This window comes from Mastomys coucha, unplaced genomic scaffold (assembly GCF_008632895.1).
Source record: "Mastomys coucha isolate ucsf_1 unplaced genomic scaffold, UCSF_Mcou_1 pScaffold6, whole genome shotgun sequence".
Classification (NCBI taxonomy): Eukaryota; Metazoa; Chordata; class Mammalia; order Rodentia; family Muridae; genus Mastomys; species Mastomys coucha.
The window spans coordinates 129,625,133-129,643,427 of record NW_022196912.1 but is presented as its reverse complement, the minus strand read 5'-3'; the positions used below and the strand labels follow the sequence as shown (position 1 = coordinate 129,643,427).

The window sequence follows — 18,295 nt, the reverse complement described above, 5'->3', positions numbered from 1 at the left end:
CTCTCTCTCTCTCTCTCTCTCTCTCTCTCTCTCTCTTCCTTCAGTGGTCACAGGTCATCACACATGCATACACACACACAAACACATACACACTTCATCATGAGCAGGAAAGTATCAAAGTGTGGGTCATGTCCTTGTCAATACTGTGCCCTGTTTATATGGACCTTGGGGACAAGGAAAACACCCAGCTCTAGAAACTAGCAAGCCAACCAAAGAGACTGCAGGAAGTCAAGGAGGAAAGGGAGAGAGAAAGTTAACAAAGGTGGCGCTCACCATGGCAAAGCCAGAAGAGCCATGCATGTACAGGCTTTTGCTTGACTTGTAGGCACAGAGATACCAGACTCCACAGGCACTAAGGCTATGGAGAGACACCACTTTCTTGGGGTCAAATAATTCCAGGTCTATATGAGATTTCCTTCTCTCCTTTTATAGTAGGGGCTACAACTTTTGGTCACAAGCATGTATGAAGTCTTTGGAAATCACAATGCCATTCCTGTGGCACTATGCCCTTTAAGGCTGTGGAGCTGGGTCATCAAGAGGAAGGGCTGACTAGAAAGAATGAGGACTGCCATGTCCCAAAAGTGACTTCAGATGGCTGAGAAAGATGGAACTCTGGCATAGATTTGGGAATCCCACATGAGGGAGGGTCTGAGTCTTATCCCAAAATTCAGGGGGTTTTGATGTCATTGTGACTATTCGTTTATTGGACGATGAAAGCCAATAAGGTATATATTGCCATCTGGTGAAGCTATACCTTCAGCCTCAGCACATCACAAGCACTGTCTCAGTAATGGGCTAATGATATGGATTGACTATGCCCATCATTGCAAACCCTTGAACAAGTAAGAAGAAAACAGTCGAGAGCCCTTAGATGTTCAGCCATGCAGGCCAGCTAAAACCTCTCAAGACGCCCATTACCCAGGTTGATATTGTACTTTGGAACCTGAAGAGATTATTCAATGGTTAAAAATACTTGCTACTTGTGCAGAGAACCCTAGTTCAGTAGCCAACACCCACACTCTGGTTCACATACACACCAGCTCTAGTTCTATAGGATATGACACTCTTTTCTGGCCTCCAGGCCTACACATGGTTCACATACATAAATTCATGCAAGACACTCACAAATATAAAATAAACCCTAATTTAAAAAAAGATTTAAAAAAAGTGAATTTTAATACTATTTTTTGTCAAAGTATAAACTTATATATAAAAGTAAAATGTGATTTTTTTTGCCATTAAAGTCAGGCCTCAAGCTCCATTCAATCTCCCATCCACTCCATCCATCCATCCATCCATCTATACACATATACTCTACCCATCCTTGTAATCTCTATACATCCATTTATCATTAATCTCCACCTACCTATCAACCAATAAACCCAACTAACCATCCATCTAGCTTCATGTATGCATCCATGCTCTGAAGTACTGGAATCACAGGACTGCACCATCATACCTGGCTCACAGTATCCAAATGGTTATCCTGGCATATAAATTAAGTTTGTTTATTGTGATGGTTTGTATATGCTTGGGCCAGGGAGTGGCACTATTAGGTGTGGCCCTGTTGGAGCAGTTTGGCCTTGTTGGAGTAGGTGTGTCACTGTGGGTGTGGGCTTTGAGACCCTACTCCTAGCTCCCTGGAAGCCAGTCTTCTGCTAGCTAACTTCAGGTGAATATGTAGAACTCTCAGCTCTTCCTGCACCATGCCTGCCTGGATGCTGCTATGTTCCTGCCTTGAAGATAATGGACTGAACCTCTGAACCTGTAAGTCAGCCCCAATTAAATTTGTCCTTATAAGAGTTGCCTTGGTCATGATGTCTCTTCACAGCAGTAAAACCCTAACTAAGACACTTATGATATATGCTAAGTCTTCCTAGATTCAAAACATTTTGGGGTATGTATAGATATATGCATGAATGTGCAAGCATATGTCATAGATATGTGGCATGCATTCATTTATATATGCATATATATATGTTATATATCTATGGTACATATGGATGTTTGTGGTATGTATGTGTGTCTATGAACAATATTATAGCCTTCCATAAAATCATGCCCTAATTTTCAATCTTCTCTTCAGAGGCTGATGCAAGAGGATCTGGCATTACAGGTCAGTTGGACTATACAACAAGTCTGTGTCTCAAAACAAAACAAAGAAAACAAGCCCCATGAGATGACCGAGTGACATTTTCCACCACTATTTTTTTCCTCATGAAACAGACAGGTATTCAGACTGACTGTCACACCACCTGTCACACATTTCAGTGTTCACGCAGCAACTTTCCTTTCCAGAATTTCAACTAAATAGCCTCCAAACTTTTGTAAAATATCTATTTGTAAACCACTGCGTGTATTTCACCCTGCAAGCTGACAAGTTGACATAAACAGAAAAGCATCTTTCCAAACTTACTATAAATCTTGAAAATATTCAAAGTCTAAAACCCTTCACGTTTGAAATTATTTTTAGAAATCTGTTATGTATTTTTATTTTTTTACTAAACAAATTAATTTACTGATTTTTACAAGATAAAAATCCAAATTATACTTTATCAGCTTACTGTTTTAACTTTGGAGTCAAAGTTATAAAAGAGAAAGTATAAATTGGGTACTTAATAAAAATTAATAAAATATGTAAATGAGATAGAATAAAAGGTAATTAAACCAATTTCTGGATGTATGTTAAATCTCATTATAAGCACACGGTAAGCACTTGGTATGTGTCCTTGGAACACAGTATAAAGACGCGTCCAATCCCTAAATGAACAAGCTATGTGTTCAGAAGACGCTACCCTCTGCAGGCATGGATACGGGAAGAGGGCCATATATGGGAGTGAGACTCAGCACATGCTCTGAGACGCAGCGTGGATACAGGAAGAGGGCCATATATGGGAGTGAGACTCAGCACATGCTCTGAGACCCAGCATGGATACAGGAAGAGGGCCATATATGGGAGTGAGACCCAGTAACGCTCTGAGACGCAGCATGGATACAGGAAGAGGGCCATATATGGGAGTGAGACCCAGCACATGCTCTGAGACACAGCGTGGATACAGAAAGAGGGCCATATATGGGAGTGAGACCCAGCACATGCTCTGAGAGCACTTTCCAAGGCAGGAAAGAACATTTGTAGATGAATGACAGCTTTTTACATAGTTCTAGTGAACACCAACGGCCAAACAGCCCAATAAGCATAAGTGGTCCCTTCTCCAGAGCTTCCACAAGCACAAGGCAAGTGTCTGTTCTCTATCTTCAACCCACAGAGCCTTTTCTAGTAGCTCAAAAATAAAAGGCTTGACTTCTTGGCTGATGCTACCTCATTCCCAGGTCAGCTGTGATGCCCAAGACCCTAATGTGACATTTCCTGCTGCCTGTCCCTAATCCATAAATTCCCGAGAATCATGGAAAAAGACCAGAACTAGGTCTTCCACTAGTTCTGCCAGGAACAGTGTCAGGAGTTCCTGCTCCTTACAGGCAAGTCAGTCATGCAGAGCTCACAAACGTTCACAACCAGTGGAATTCACTCTTCCAGACAAGCAGCACCACATGGAAAAGCAACTTGTTCTAGAGTTGCCAGACCCAGGTCAAGCCCAGCTCTGCCATGCATGCCTCTGGGATCTAGGATACCCATCCAACTTCCTGAGGCCTCTCAGTGATTTTTACCCAAATGAGGCTTTGAGAAAGCCAAATGTAAGGAACCAGGGAGGTTATCTTTCATGTGGCCTGCACTCGGCATGATCATCCGGAAGGTGCTTTTCTCACCTTCTGCTGACATACAACTTCTCAGAAGCAAACTCTCCAATGGTCTCCATCCAGTTCTTTCTCATCTCATCAAAAGAGGGCAGAGATATGGTGGCAGTATGGAACATGCACACTGCCATTCATGGCCTCGTGCTCTGAATATGAGGGTCATATAAAAGCAGACATGACCAACAACCATGCCCACAGCTGTGGTGGATCTATGAAATAAACACCTCCATCTTCCAGATGAAATAAGTGTAGCTTCTACAAGTGCTACTTGTCATTAAAGAATGAATTTCCCCATGCGTGCATATAGTGAATTATAGCTTTAGGAGCACTTGAGGGACACTGTGGAAAGTTCTAGGTTGCTGGTAGCAAAAGGGGAGTCAGCATAAAATGGAAGCCATCTCCACATAACTACTGTGAAGTATGCACCAGGCATCTTCTGTCTACACTAAGTATCACAAAGGCATCACTGTCAACCCTTAAAGGGGCTGTACAGAAAACATGCTTTTCTAAAAGCCCAGCTGCCCTGTAGGAAGATAGAGTACAGCTCAGCACAGTCAAATGCCATCAAAGTAGGCCTGCCTCTGTTCTGTCCATTGAACTACAAATCGCTGAGCACTGGCTAGCTCATAATGACATTTTAAGTAGCTTTCAATGCTTTCTGTGAGCTCTAACAGGGCAATTACACGAAATGTCAGAACATCAAATACGTAGTCCTGGAATAGGAGATCACCTCACAAAGACTCTGTATGCACAGCTGTGCAGGCCTGACCCACTAAAATTATGTCTTTGCAGGGTTGCTCAAACAAAACGTTACATGCTTTAGTGAGTGATAGCATGCAGATGGTTCACTGCAAACCTACTTCAGTGAGCAAGATGTGAACCACACATAATACAATTTGCTCTGTAGTATATAGTAGTATACAGGAAGGATGGCTTAATCACACCCACACTTATCTTGCTTTCTATATTCACCTCCATTTCACCTTTATCATTGCTCATCTTCAGCATCCTCCTCATCTTCATCATCATTGCTTACTGTTACCATCACCAGCATCCCATCACTACCACCACCATCATCATTCTTATTATCAGCCTTACCTTCACTACCCCAAACCCACCATCCCCACCACCTTAAGTACCACCCTTACCATCACTGTCACCATAATGACCACCTTTACTAGCATCCCTACCATTCCATCATTATCATCCTCACCATGATCACCACTGATCTTGCTTCCATCCTACCATCTTTACGATCCTCATGACCACTCTCTTTACAATCTTCATCATCGCCATGACCACCATCACCCTTTAACATTCCACCATCATCACCCTCTTCACTATCAGATCACACCACCTTAATTAATTGTTTCATTATCACCATTGACATCTCTACAATGACCCCCATCATCACCACCACTATTGTCATCATCAGCTCTGACACCCCCATCATCCTGAAGAATTGACCGTGCCTCTTTTATGTGAAAGACATATAGTCTATTTGATTGCTGAAGTCCATTTAAATGTCTTATTTTCAAAAGATTCAGGAAAAAAAGTTATTTATTCTCTCTTCATCTGGGTTTCTACATCAGTGTATTATCTGAATCCACTCCAACAATGAAAAAATGTGCTGTCTACAGTTTGAGGGGTGCATTGCAGTTAAGTACCATTCATTTCTCAGAGGTAGGTATATGAGAAGTGCCCCAGATGCATGCTGGGACAGGTGCCCATTGTTTTTAGGGTATGTTTCATAGGACTCTCCATTCAAGTAGTCTATCTTCTCATTTCTTGTGGTTATGAAGGAAAAAAGGAGAAAGTATTATATATGTGGCTTCAGGAAGGAATGAGAAGATAGAAGCCAAACTTCTCTGTGCACGTGCGTGCCTGCATGCATGTGTGGAGACCAGAGGAGGCTCTCAGAGGACTTGCTCTGTCGCTTTCTGTTTTGTTGTCTTAAGACAGTTTCTCACCAAACCTGGAGTTAGGCCACTTGGATCCAGTCATCCTCCTGCCTGCTCCCACAGTGCTGGGTTTAGAGGAACATCCTGGCCATTCCCAGGTTTTCAGTGGTTGTTGGTATCTAACTTCAGGTCCTCATGCTTGTGTAGTAAGAACTCTTACACAATAAGCCATCTGGCTAGCCCTTAAGTTTAAAAAACATAAAACAGAAACAACAAAAGTTGATACAGAACTTTATGCCACTTAAATTTTTGTCCAGGGACTGGGGAGAGCTAGTCCAAGTGAAAGAGACAAGTCATGAAGACGGCTACTACCTAGTGGCGGAACTCAGGGAAGAGCCTCATAATGCTGGGAAGCATGGGGACCTCCCACATCTCCTGGGGGAAGTAGGATGACTCTCATGTATCTGTTATGCAAATGTATATACTTGTCATTTTTACAGCTGGTTAGGCACACAACCAACAGTCTTTTTTCCAAGGCCTATTCCTGCATTAGAGGTTTCACTTGGTGGTGTAGGGCGTCTAACTGGGGCATTGTCTGCCCTGTTGTATGGTGACTCCATATTCACATATATAAAAGGAAACAAAACTGTGATTTAATGACCAAAGTCCAGGACCTGTTAACCAGAGCAAAAAACTGAATAGTGTTTAATTGATATTTAGGCAGCTGGGCTCTTGGTGAATCCAGCTTTCCCCAAAGTGATCCAGGTGTTTTCTCGGGTAACATTAACCTCTGAGGTGTTTTTTTCTCTCCTGGAAAGTGAAGTTGATAACAACACAGCTTTTGAAGGCTGAGTGAACAATGCTTGGGATAATTTGCAGATGTGTCCACTCATTCATTTGCCCAGCAAACAATCCACTGTCCAAGCTAGTGCCAGGATACAAGCTACAACAGGAGAGCATGGTGCTCTGTCTTCTCTGAGCCCGTGGGCCACACTGAGGCTTGGGGACACTCACTACAAATCCATCTGAATATTTTAAGGAGAGGATTGGGTTGGAGCATTTTTTCTAGGATGGGCTCAGAAAACCAAGGAACTGAGAAGCTTTCCAGTCCATGAGCTGTAACAGAAATGATAAAGACAGAGCCTGCCATAAGGGGTAGGCAACACACCTCACCAGCAAACTTAAAAGAGACAAGAGCTAAGCAGTGGGCAGCACCCAGAAGCACACAGCACCCCCATAAATCCCCTAAGGTCTAAGAGGAATGGTCATATGCCAAGCACAGAGCAGAAGTAGTTAAACATCACTGGGATACAACCAGCAAAAATGTATATAATAAACTTCTTCAGAAAACTGACCTGACTGCTGAGAAAAACAACTGCAGATGAGAATGAGGAAAAGCCTAGATGTTTCCAGAAGCCCAAAGGCCCGCATAGGCCCAGTTGTGAGAGCCATGATGCACTTGGGAAGGGTGATTCCTGAAAAGACACTCTGTGGCCCTGTCACTATGAACACTCATGTTCTGTGGTGTCACTGTGGTTGGGACTACACACTGGTCCTTATCTCCCTGTACCCTACTGGAGCATGGGCAGGTACAATATCAGTAACTGAGTTCAGTTCAAAATCATGCAGGAAGGATGGGGGTATAGAAGCATGGAGACCCAGGCCATGTGCTGAAGCTACTGTGACATGCACAGGGTTCCCTGTAACACAGCACAGAACAGGGTTCCCCACCCAATTCTGATGTGTTGCTGTTGGTGGTGTCTGTGTGTGTGTTTAGCATTTTATGTGGTGCTTTCAAAAGCATGCAGTGAGGTTAAGAAGTCCGTTTGTACAGTAGCTTGGGAAAGTAGCCTGCACACTGGGCAGGCAGCAGGACCTCAGGGCCCTGGACACTGAAGCAGGAACAATCTATCCACAAGCATCCCATTTTCTGGTTAGATTTTCATCCATTGGTAGAAAAGTGTTATCTTCCTCTTCTTAGTTATAATCACTATGGCAGAGACCAGCAATATATGGGATTTTTATTTTTTAGGTTGTGGGATATGGGAAAAGAAATAGAGTAAGGCAAGTTAGAGAGAAGAGGAGGACCCTATCTGACTATAAAGGAGAAACAGCATGGAACACAGAAAAGGCATGGGCATCTCCCCTTAGCAGAGTTACTGAGGTAATGGGTAAGGACCAAGTTCACCATCTATATGCAAGGCAGGAGGCTGTGCAGACCTATGCTGGCAAGTGAAGCCAGTTAAGAGAGTCCAGGAGCTGGGGAGGTACAGAAGGCCATGTGGTCAAGATAAGAGGTTCCTCAAAGTGCTGGTGCTTTAAAATGAGAGGAGCACCAGCACAAGCGCAATACTGTAAGGAAAGCCCAGCTGTTGGCTGCACTCTTCTTAGCAAGCACAGAATGTGTATGCAGTATCTCTAGTGAGCACACCACCTGGTCCATGCATGCTGTCCCTCCATCAGCAATGAGAAAGAAACATTCTTAATGGCCGTGTAGTAACTGCATTCCTGAAAAACGTTAACAACATTCTAATAGGCAAGGAAAATGTGCGAATGAGGCTGCCTGTCTAGAAAGCAGTGGCGAGAACCAGGACTGTCAATGAAAACTGCTTTGCTCACAGCTGACGAACACTGCCACAGCAGTCCTCGGCTGACTCCTCGGGGTGCTATATGCTTAGCTGTAGAATCCACATGCCTCTATTGGTAGAGGCACAGCATAGTGTGTCTGCTTTGAGATAATCTTAGAGAAAGGTTATTAGAAAGCAAAAGGTCTGGAACATTCTATAAGCTATAAAGGAGCAGGAGCCAGCAAGCACCTAAACTGCCATCCCCCTAAAGATGGCCCCAATGCCCTATAGACAGCCACACAAGCTCCCCACTCTTAACCATAAAACTGAAAACCTCAGCATTGATAAGGGCCACACTGAGGTCTGCACTATATACACCACTGTATTGGGAGTGGTACTAACTGTAGACTGGATGCCTCTGAGGATAAACTACTTAACCATATCTTGGGATTAACCATAAATTTGGCTACCTGGAATGACATGGCATGGAACACCTGACAGCATTCCTAAGATGTGCTGTAAAACGCAACACAGATGACACAGTCCAAGGTTTAGTATTGAAGGGTAAGAGCTAAGCCAGTCATTTACACCGAGTACCCGCCTCTTCCCCAGCTACTGAGGGTATTCCCATAGCAGGATTTCTCTCCACAGTAAGGGACTCTGAACCCACAGAAGATCGCTTTCACACTGTGTCTAGAATAGGTATGTGATGGAAATAGGTATGTGGTTGGAAGAAGTCACCAACGTGGTGAGAGCAGGCCACCAAAATACTCACCATCATCCATGCTCAGGGAGTCTTTGGAGTCTCCAGGACGTGGGGGCCATCTCTGAGACAAAGCTGAGAAGGGCCTTGGTGCTCTCACAGGACTATGTACAAGGTACTGTGGCTCTGGGTCATTTTCTCCAGGAAGCCTCTGAGCAGTGTAGGTGCCCAGTGCTGCAATCAGCTTTTGTTTGTCTATGTCGTTGTCTACCTTGGGGCTGAGCTCATCTGGCTGGAGCCAGCTAAGGGGCCTCAGGTTATCAGGATACTTGACCTGGGTTGCAGGAGGATAGGTCAGTGCAGATGTGTGGGCCACGTAGGTCAGGATGTTCTCAGGGGAAGAGTCCTCACCCTAGAGGGAAAGAAGAGATGATATAAGGTTAGGTCTTCACCATCAACCACCCATGCTCAGGAGGCCTGGGCTCTATCCAAATGACCCAATGGCAGAAAGCTTCTCTGACATATGAGCCTTGTTGACTGTTCAAGCTCCACATGTCTTAGTTACTGAGGCAATGGTTTTTAAGTAGCACTTTCTAGAGATGCAGCAGGCCATGAAATTACACAGTTCTGCAGCAGGTTCACAGATTGCAAACATCATCACTAAATAATCCCATAGCATTCCATCATCAGAACATTGTTCAGGTTCCCATTCATCTCTCATCACCCCGGGCAATCAGTTTTACTTTATGCAGCTTGTTCCTCTGCAGATATTTTGGTAAATGGAACCTCATAGCATGTGACCATTTGTATCTGGTGTACTTCATGGCATGTACCAAGGTTCCCTTCCTGTTTTGAGCTGAGTGAGTCTCCTCTGTGTATTGTTACCACATCCAGCTTATTCATAGATCACATGATAGACATCTAGTCTTTCACTTTGTGCTACCTTGAATAATGCTACTAGATAACTGTTTGCTGCCAAGTCTGGAAGATAGACATATGTTGGTTCTCTTGTGTATAAGCCTAAGGGATGAATTCACAGGGTCATATTATCATTATATTTAATACTGTGTAAAAGGTTCCAGTTTCTTCTGCAGCTCTATCAAACAAAGAGTTGGGCTGGGAGTCTCTTCAACACTGTCATTTTATTATCCCTATAAGTGCTTATACCAGCCATGCTTGTGGCTTGGAAATACCATATCATCATGTTTTGTGGTTGTTTTGTTTTGATTGCATTCCTCTGGTGGCTATTGATGTTGAGGAATCTTATGTGCACAGTGGCCATTTGTACATCTTTTCTGGAGAAATATCAGAATTGGCTGCTTTGTGCCGGTGTCCTCTGAGACTCAAGAGCATAGCTTTCTTGTAAACACAACTCCCCTTCAGCAGAGGTCCCAAGTGCCTTGTCTGAAGCCCCTTCTTTCCCAGTTCTGACTATTCACTGAAGTGAATCTAAATCCTACTCTTTGTGCATTGATGTCCTACACAGGAATGTTGCTGGAGCACATTATTACATACTGCACTCTTATTCACTAGTTTGTTCTCTACTTGACATGGCCCCTCAAATCCAGGAGAACATGCCTTCTCTATGCTTTCTGCCACTAGGATGATGAAGGTCTTGAGCATGGTATGAATGTTAGGCATCTCATAATTCTACTCTGACAAGTGACCTCATCAACATTCCACAGCCATATACAATACATTCCAATTTTGAGACCATCAAAACAAGATTGTTCTGGAAGCCCACTGAGAGATGCCTTGATGGTGGGGAAGGTCCAAGGGTCCCACCCTCACATATATTTTAAAACTTCATTCATTGGTATCTTTTGCATTTATGCTTGGAGCACATGATCTACCTAAGTTAAGGGGAACAGCTCTGGGTAAGACTTGCAGCCATAAATGCCATTAATGTAAGTAGCTTAGCCTCTTGCATGTAGTAATGGCCAAGCAAGAATGAGTGAGAGTAAGAGAGTGCAGAGGGAGAGACAGAGGAAGAGACAGACAGACACACATACAGAGAGGGGAGAGAGGCAGAAGTAGAGACAGAGAACTTGTCACTGGGTGTATACCTATATGCATGTGCATATGCATATGGAGGCCAGACATTAGCATCGTGTGCTTTCTATTATTCTCTTTTTTGGTATTTTGAGACAAAAATTCTCACTGAACATGGACCTCACTTATTTGACAAGGCTAGTTGGCCTGAAATCCTCAAGGGTGTTCCTGTCTCTTTCTGCTCTTCTTTGGAATGTGTCATCATGCCTGGCTTTTACAGGAGTGCTGAGCACCTGAATTTGGGTCCTGATGCTCAGGCTTCAGGTTAGGATAACCAAACCTTCCTAGCCCAAGAGGCAAGTTTACCTACAGTCAGATGAAAGCTGGGAAATGTTTGATATGGGTACAGTTGCAGCTTCTGTGAAGGAACTTAAACAATCACTACACCTTTTAGAAGTTACTTCTTCTGACGTAGGAATTTCAATATTACCTCTCCGATTCTTTTTCTGATGTTATTGTTTCCAAAATGACATAACTCTATCATCTAGATGGTTTAGTTTTTTTTGTGCAAGACAAGCTGAAATCAGTTGTTCTTCTTTTAGAAAATAAAAAGTCAGAAAAGGAGGTACTTGCGAGTAAGAATACTGCCAAAATAGCAGCTCTCCAGCCATTCCCCACAAGTCATGTGAAGGGAGTCAGCTGCAGGCTCTGCTGTTCCTCTCCAGGAGACGGTCAGGTCACTACACCAGAGGCTGGGCCCACATCCGAATGCTCATTAATGTGCCTGCAGCATCCTTTCCTCTCTGTGATGCAGCCTGACGGCTCCACTCAGAGGATCTCTAATTAGCGCCTCACATTGGACAGCTCCAGGCAGAGACACCAGGCTTAGTCCAACATCTGTGCAGCAGGCTGGGACGGACAATCTGCTTTCAGTGTTTACACCCTGACTAAAATTAAGGGGAAGAGGAGGAAAGAGCATTCCAACATACAGCACAAATCAGAGACTCTGGAAAAAATAATTGCAGAAAATGTTGGTTCCGAGTATCCCACTCTCTCTCGTCCCATGCAGCGGCCTTGACACTCTATTGCATTCAAAGGGGGCAACTATGGCAATACTGGAAGGGGACTTGTACTTCGGTAACTCAAAGGAGGGTCTATTCTAGACCCACTCTGACACAAGATCCAGAGCAACTGAGCACTACATGTAACTGGACAGGCAATGCAGACATCCCTGACCACTGCTTCCATCATTGCTTTTATCACTGAGCTTTGGACAGTCAGACACTCAAGGATGCCATGGAGGAGAGCTCCAGGTGTTCTCTTCCTTCCATCTCACTCTTTCACTCAGAGTTTAGAATTACAGACGTTTCCACAGCCTCTTCTACCTTGAAGAAGTTTGAGTCTCAACCAATCAATAAAAAGATATCCCCAAGAGTAATACTGAGTAACCTGGAAGACACCTGAAGATTAACAACCTAGAGTCACGAAGACTCACTGGTCAGTTTCCAAACCAAGGTGGGCACTTGTGGTGTGAGAAGTTTCCAATCATATGGGGTGAGGACCACCAGGAGGCATGATGTAGCTGAGACTATTCCCAGAATTCTCTGAGATTCAGCAGGAGGGACTTTCCTCTAGGCACACACCTTACTCAACTATCACTGCATGAAAAAGGGCAGAGCCACTCACCACAGTGAGAAATTAACAGGAAAGAGGGTACAAAGGGAAGGTGAATGCTCCTGCTGACATAGCTCTGTGCACTACACAGCACTGAACCCCACATCTGATTTCTTGAGCTTTACTTTTATCACCTGGAAAACCAGAAAAAAATTTCCCTTTCTTTGAAAGTGGATTTAAAGATTAGAGAAACGAATGGCAGATGCCCCTAGCTTAGCAGATGACTCTGAGGAGGAATGTGGTGATGCCATTATCCAGGCATCCTCACCAGCAGCAGCAACACCCCAGCACCATCTACAGCATCTCACCTGTGAGCATCACCCCATATAGCATCAGCGTCCTCACCAGCAGCAGCATCCTCACTACCAGCATTGCTCTTGCTACTATGTGTTGACCTTCTGTTGACCTTCTAGTGAAAAGAATAACTCTAACACGGACCACCTATCTTCAAATAGCTTGAGATCAACAAGCAAGCTAGGTCAGAGAAACCAATGGCTAATTAATATCATGCTACAGAGAGGTTCAGAAAAGCAATACTCTTCGGAATGGAGTGATTGTATTCAGTGTAGCTGGTCAGGGTGAGCTGAAGCCTGTCTCATTTGCCCATTTTCCCAGGTTGTTAAGACAGTAGCTCCCCTTGCTGTTAGATTTTCAGGCTACAGCATTAGAGGCAACATCAAGCCTCCTTCTTAGACCCGTGTGCCTCTCTTAGAGCCCCTACCCAATCTCTACTTGCATAACTATTGTTCAGACTGACAAGAAGGCCCAGAGGGCCTGGAAATCCCACTCGACACTCTGTATAGACAAAAGCTCTCATCTACACACTGGCCACTCAGCTCATCAGATATTCTCTTATGCCAAGGATTCACAACAAACCAGGAAACTCAAATCAAGACACCGTTGACTGCATAACACACATCTTTTCCGGTGTGCCCAAAGGCGGTGTTGACAGTCATGTTGATCAAGATGTAGCCTCTGGCCTGACATAACAGTGGGTTAGGGGTTATGTCCAAGGCTTCTTAATGAGATGGCCTCATAGCATGACACACTGGATCTCTGGTTGCGAAAGGAGTGAAGGGAGGTAGCAGCCATCCAGCACTGATCACTGTAGAAGGTCATTTAGCCAGGAAAACTAGAGAGCAGTGCTTTTCTTTTTTCTGTCTCTTTGTCAGTTTGTCACAGATCTCTATGTCTGTCTATCTTTCTCCACTTGTCTGTGTGTGTCTCAATCTCTGTAACTTTGTGTGTACCTCTCTTTTGCCACCTCACCTTTGCATTTATATATCTGTCTAGACCTATCTATCTCCTCTCCCTGTCTCGCTGTACTTGATTCTGTGTGTGTGTGTGTGTGTGTGTGTGTGTGTGTGTGTGTGTGTGTTTCTTGATCTATGTCTCAACATCCAGGGGTGTCAATTTCCAGTAGGACTTTGGCTTTGTAGCACCTACCATGTGTAGCTCTTCCTACCTGCATGAAGTCAAGGGGATATAGCAATCCTGTCTTCAGGAAAGGGGAGAAGTCTCCTGTGTGTTGTACTTTGTTGAGGAGAGATGGGATCCTACTAGGAGAAACCAGTGCTCAAAGTGCTCATCACACTTCACAAACCTGTGAAGTTGTAGGGCCACTAGACGGTAAACTGAGGGTCACATAATCTCACAGAAAGTTAAGTGGGACTGTGTAGGTGAATGCTGACCTGGGCCTCTGTAGATAATTTAATCTGTAGGGTCAGAAGCCTTCCAAAAGAAAAAGATGCATAACACAGACTGGCTACTTCTTGCATGCCCCTGTTACCCTGTCCATTCTGCTATGTCAAGCTCACACTTTGCCTTCTCCCCTGCAGCACCTATGGCTGAGGATAAGAGCAAAGCCTGGGAAGCTCCCACACAATTGACTGGACAGCCACACCACAGACATTAGTAGAAGCCCACAAAGCACCCTGGCTTTATGATCCGGCAGACTAGCTTCTCTAGGCAGCCTGCTTTCACTCCTCCCAATCCTCTTCTGTCTTTGAATTAGACACAATCACCTCACCCCACAGACAAGCAGATGAGACATTCACAGTGTGAGGCAGCAGAGCTGGGGCTGCAGGGTCTTACTGAATATAGACAAAGCATTCTTTCTCTGATAGCCTGGTATGAAAAGAGGGATCAGCTAGGCTTGAAAATGAAGTTTGGTGACTTTGGTTTAAGGATTAAACAAAAGCCGGGCAGTGGTGGCACACGCCTTTAATCCCAGCACTTGGGAGGCAGAGGCAGGCGGATTTCTCAGTTTGAGGTTAGCCTGGTTTACAGAATGAGTTCCAGGACAGCCAGGGCTACACAGAGAAACCCTGTCTTGAAAAACAAATAACAACACAAAAAAAATCCCAAAAAACAAAACAACAACAACAAAAAGGATTAAACAAAAATCAAGATCAGACCTGACAAGAATTCCAGGGCTGTGAATTTAGTTCTATTAGTAAGTAACTGTTTGAAAGTGACATTTGTAACCTGTGGCCATACCACTATGAAAAAGCACAGCCACTCTCATCTAAAGGTGGGCATCCTTGTTCTTGTTATGCATTTATGGCTAGCCTCTTCTTCCAGCAGGGCAGCTATCCCTGACATCAGGGAGAGGAATCCAGCTGCTCACAATGAGGAGAAAGCAGAAAGCCAAAGGCCTGAGCATAAATCCATAGAAGCTCCTGTGGCTGTCACAGCACAGGCCCTAGCTCACTGGCCGCACATGGGAGCTGCATGGTTAGATTTATTGTCCCATGAGCCCTCCTGACTTCCTATACCGTGGGAAGCTCCTTGTGGCTGTCACAGCACAGGCCCTAGCTCACTGGCTGCACATGGGAGCTGCATGGTTAGATTTATTGTCCCATGAGCCCTCCTGACTTCCTATACCGTGGGAAGCTTGTGCAGAGAGTTCATTGTCTCTGTGATGTTTGGTGGAGGGTAGGCAATTGGTAGACAGGAGGAAATATGAAAATGACACTTAGGAACTATAGGCTCCAGATTCCTGACTGGATTAGGCACCAATGTGTGGGTTGAAGATAGTACCTAGCCTAAGACAGGTCTGTGAATCTGGAAAAGCAGCACCTTGGACTAGAGACAGCTCCCCCTGAATGTTAGGGTAGCTCTAAGTCAGTGGACAGCTCCCTAAAACTCTGAAGACAGCATTTAGGTCTACAGTTCCCCTAGAGTGTAAGGACATCAACTAGCTTGGGGATAGCTCCACAGAGCTTGGCTTCCTGCCAATCAATAGTCAGAGAAACACTAATGAGAGCAGGAACAGGTTTAAGAAATAAAAATCAAGTGAACATTATGACATGCATGCAAAGTGCTGTCCATCCTCAGCTCTGTGCTGACAACAAAGACAGAAGATGCATCCCCAAACACTGCCTCCCATGAGGCACCTCTTCAGACATGGCTGGCTACAAAGTGGGCCTGTGGTAGACATGCATGCTATTTCTGGCTAGGTAACATCTGTGAATCTGCCATGAGGCACCAGTCTTTGCTTACACATACACGTATACACACACAGAGAGACAGACAGACAGACAGACAGACAGACAGACAGACAGACAGACACATACATACACACACACACAAAGACACATACATACATATACACACAGAGACAGACACACATGCATACACATATACAGACAGACGTACACACAGACACACACACACACATACACACACACACACACACAGAGAGAGAGAGAGAGAGAGAGAGAGAGAGAGAGAGAGAGAGAGAGAGAGAGAGAGAGAGAGAGAAAACAAGGTCTTGATTCTCAGCTGGCTTGCTATGTAGCTGAGGATGATCTTAAACTTCTGATTCTCCTGTCTCCAATACCCAACTTCTGGGATCACAGGCAAATGCCACTGTGCCAATCTTAGAATATTAGCCTTGATTCTGTGCACATACAGAGCACAGTTGTTGCTCTTAGAATGAACAATCCTATCCAGAAGAAACAACCAAGTTATGAATGTATCTTACTGCACATCCCCAGCACAGTTGACATCATCATTCTTATATTTTTAGTTATCCTTTAAATTTTCACATATTTATACAATATATTTTTATCATATCCATGAATCATCATTATCTCCCGATAATTTCTCAGAATGTGACACCTTGTCTCTGTCTTAGCCAGGCTAGTGCATCTCATGTGTGTGGTGGCTCTTCAATATCACTACATTTCTTCAATGAATGACACTGAAGAGTGTTTTAAAAATTTATTTATTTTTGTTTTATGTGTGTCTGAGTGCATGCCATCCATGTGTGAACACATGTACTTCTAGTGCCCTTAAAGGCCAAAAGAGAGTATTGGACCCATGGAACTGAATTGATGGAATAGTTGTGAGCTACCATCTGGATAATGGGAGCTGAACCCTTGTCCTCTGCAAGAGAAACAAGTATTCTTTACCATGGAGCCATCTCTCCAACCCTAACACTGAACACTCTTGATGCCTTTTGTACATTGAACACATTGACCTTTCATATATTTTTTCCTAAATAAAGTATCTGTTCAAAATTTTTATACATTTTGCACTGGGTTTCTTTTTTTCTTCTTTACCAATGAACTACCAGCATACAATGGTAGCATACATTTGCTTCAACACAGGCATTGTCCCATAAAAACCATCCACAAGACAATGGCTCTGAAGAATGTGGTAACAAGGAGCTCTCTGCCTGTGTAAAAATGCCCTCGTCATTCCCCTGCACATCCCCATGGAGCCATGATCTGCTTCTGTTACTCACTGCTCTATTCTTCTGCCCATCATTTCAAGACTTATCCATCCTGCTTGCCGCTGTGTGCCTTAACACTACATTCATCATTAATGGTCTGCCCCATTTACCTATTCACGTGTTGGCAGACATTTCAGTTAGCTCTAGTTCTGCTCTCTGCTATTAAAATTACCACAAAACTTCCTGTACAAATTTTGAATAGGCATATACTTTCACTTATCATGAGAAGAGATAGAGTGGTTGGAACCTAGGGAGATGTATGGTTAACTTTTTAAAGACATGTTGTAGTTCCAGGCTCTCCACAGCACCAAAACATGCAGCCAGACTTCTAAATTTCATCCAGTCTCCCAATATGTAGGATGTCAATCAGCCTCACATTGCCAGTTTAAGTTGTTCAGATCTTCCATCCCATTAACCGCACTCTTTCTCACATCTTCTCCAAGTCCTGGTCTGAGTGCCTGCATTGTGTTCACAAGGGTTCTGATTCTGGTTGGGTTTCTCTGGTCCTCTGAAGAGGTTCCTGCTCATCTTGCTCAGCTAGCTCTTGACCAGCCTTGACATGTAACAGATGATCCCAAAAGTCCCATGGAGCTCCTTGCCCTACTCTAGAGGTTTACCTGTTGCTCCAATTTGTAGAGCCCCAAATCCTTAGGACTCTAGGTATCTTTCTTGGAAAACAGCAGAGCAACCTCTCATCTAATTATCCATGCTCTGGGTTGTAGTGGGGGTCTCTAAACCATAAATAGGTTCAGCAGTTGACCTATTGCTGTCCTTTCACTCACGATACCCCTGGTCTACCTTCCAGTCCTGCTGCATGTCCTACACATTGAATATTTATCTCCATTACTGTACTTTCTCCATTTAAACTACATTTTTTTGTCTGTTGTTTCTTTTATCAAATATGACTGAAAATTCTGAAGGGCAGTGCCAGTCTCTTATCTTTCTAATCTCAGAGCCCATTATA

The 18,295-nt window shown here is 44.0% G+C and overlaps 1 protein-coding gene across 2 annotated transcripts in view; it reads right to left on the bottom strand.

Annotated features, from left to right (window-relative positions):
• The window catches only part of Ptprn2 (protein tyrosine phosphatase receptor type N2), a 790,024-nt gene that overhangs the window by 432,563 nt on the left and 339,166 nt on the right, over nt 1-18,295 (bottom strand). For both annotated transcript variants that reach the window (XM_031356691.1, XM_031356693.1), the window contains exon 6: nt 8,997-9,336. In XM_031356691.1, coding sequence (XP_031212551.1) covers nt 8,997-9,336 — 340 coding nt within the window. The remainder of the gene's footprint in view (nt 1-8,996; nt 9,337-18,295) is intronic.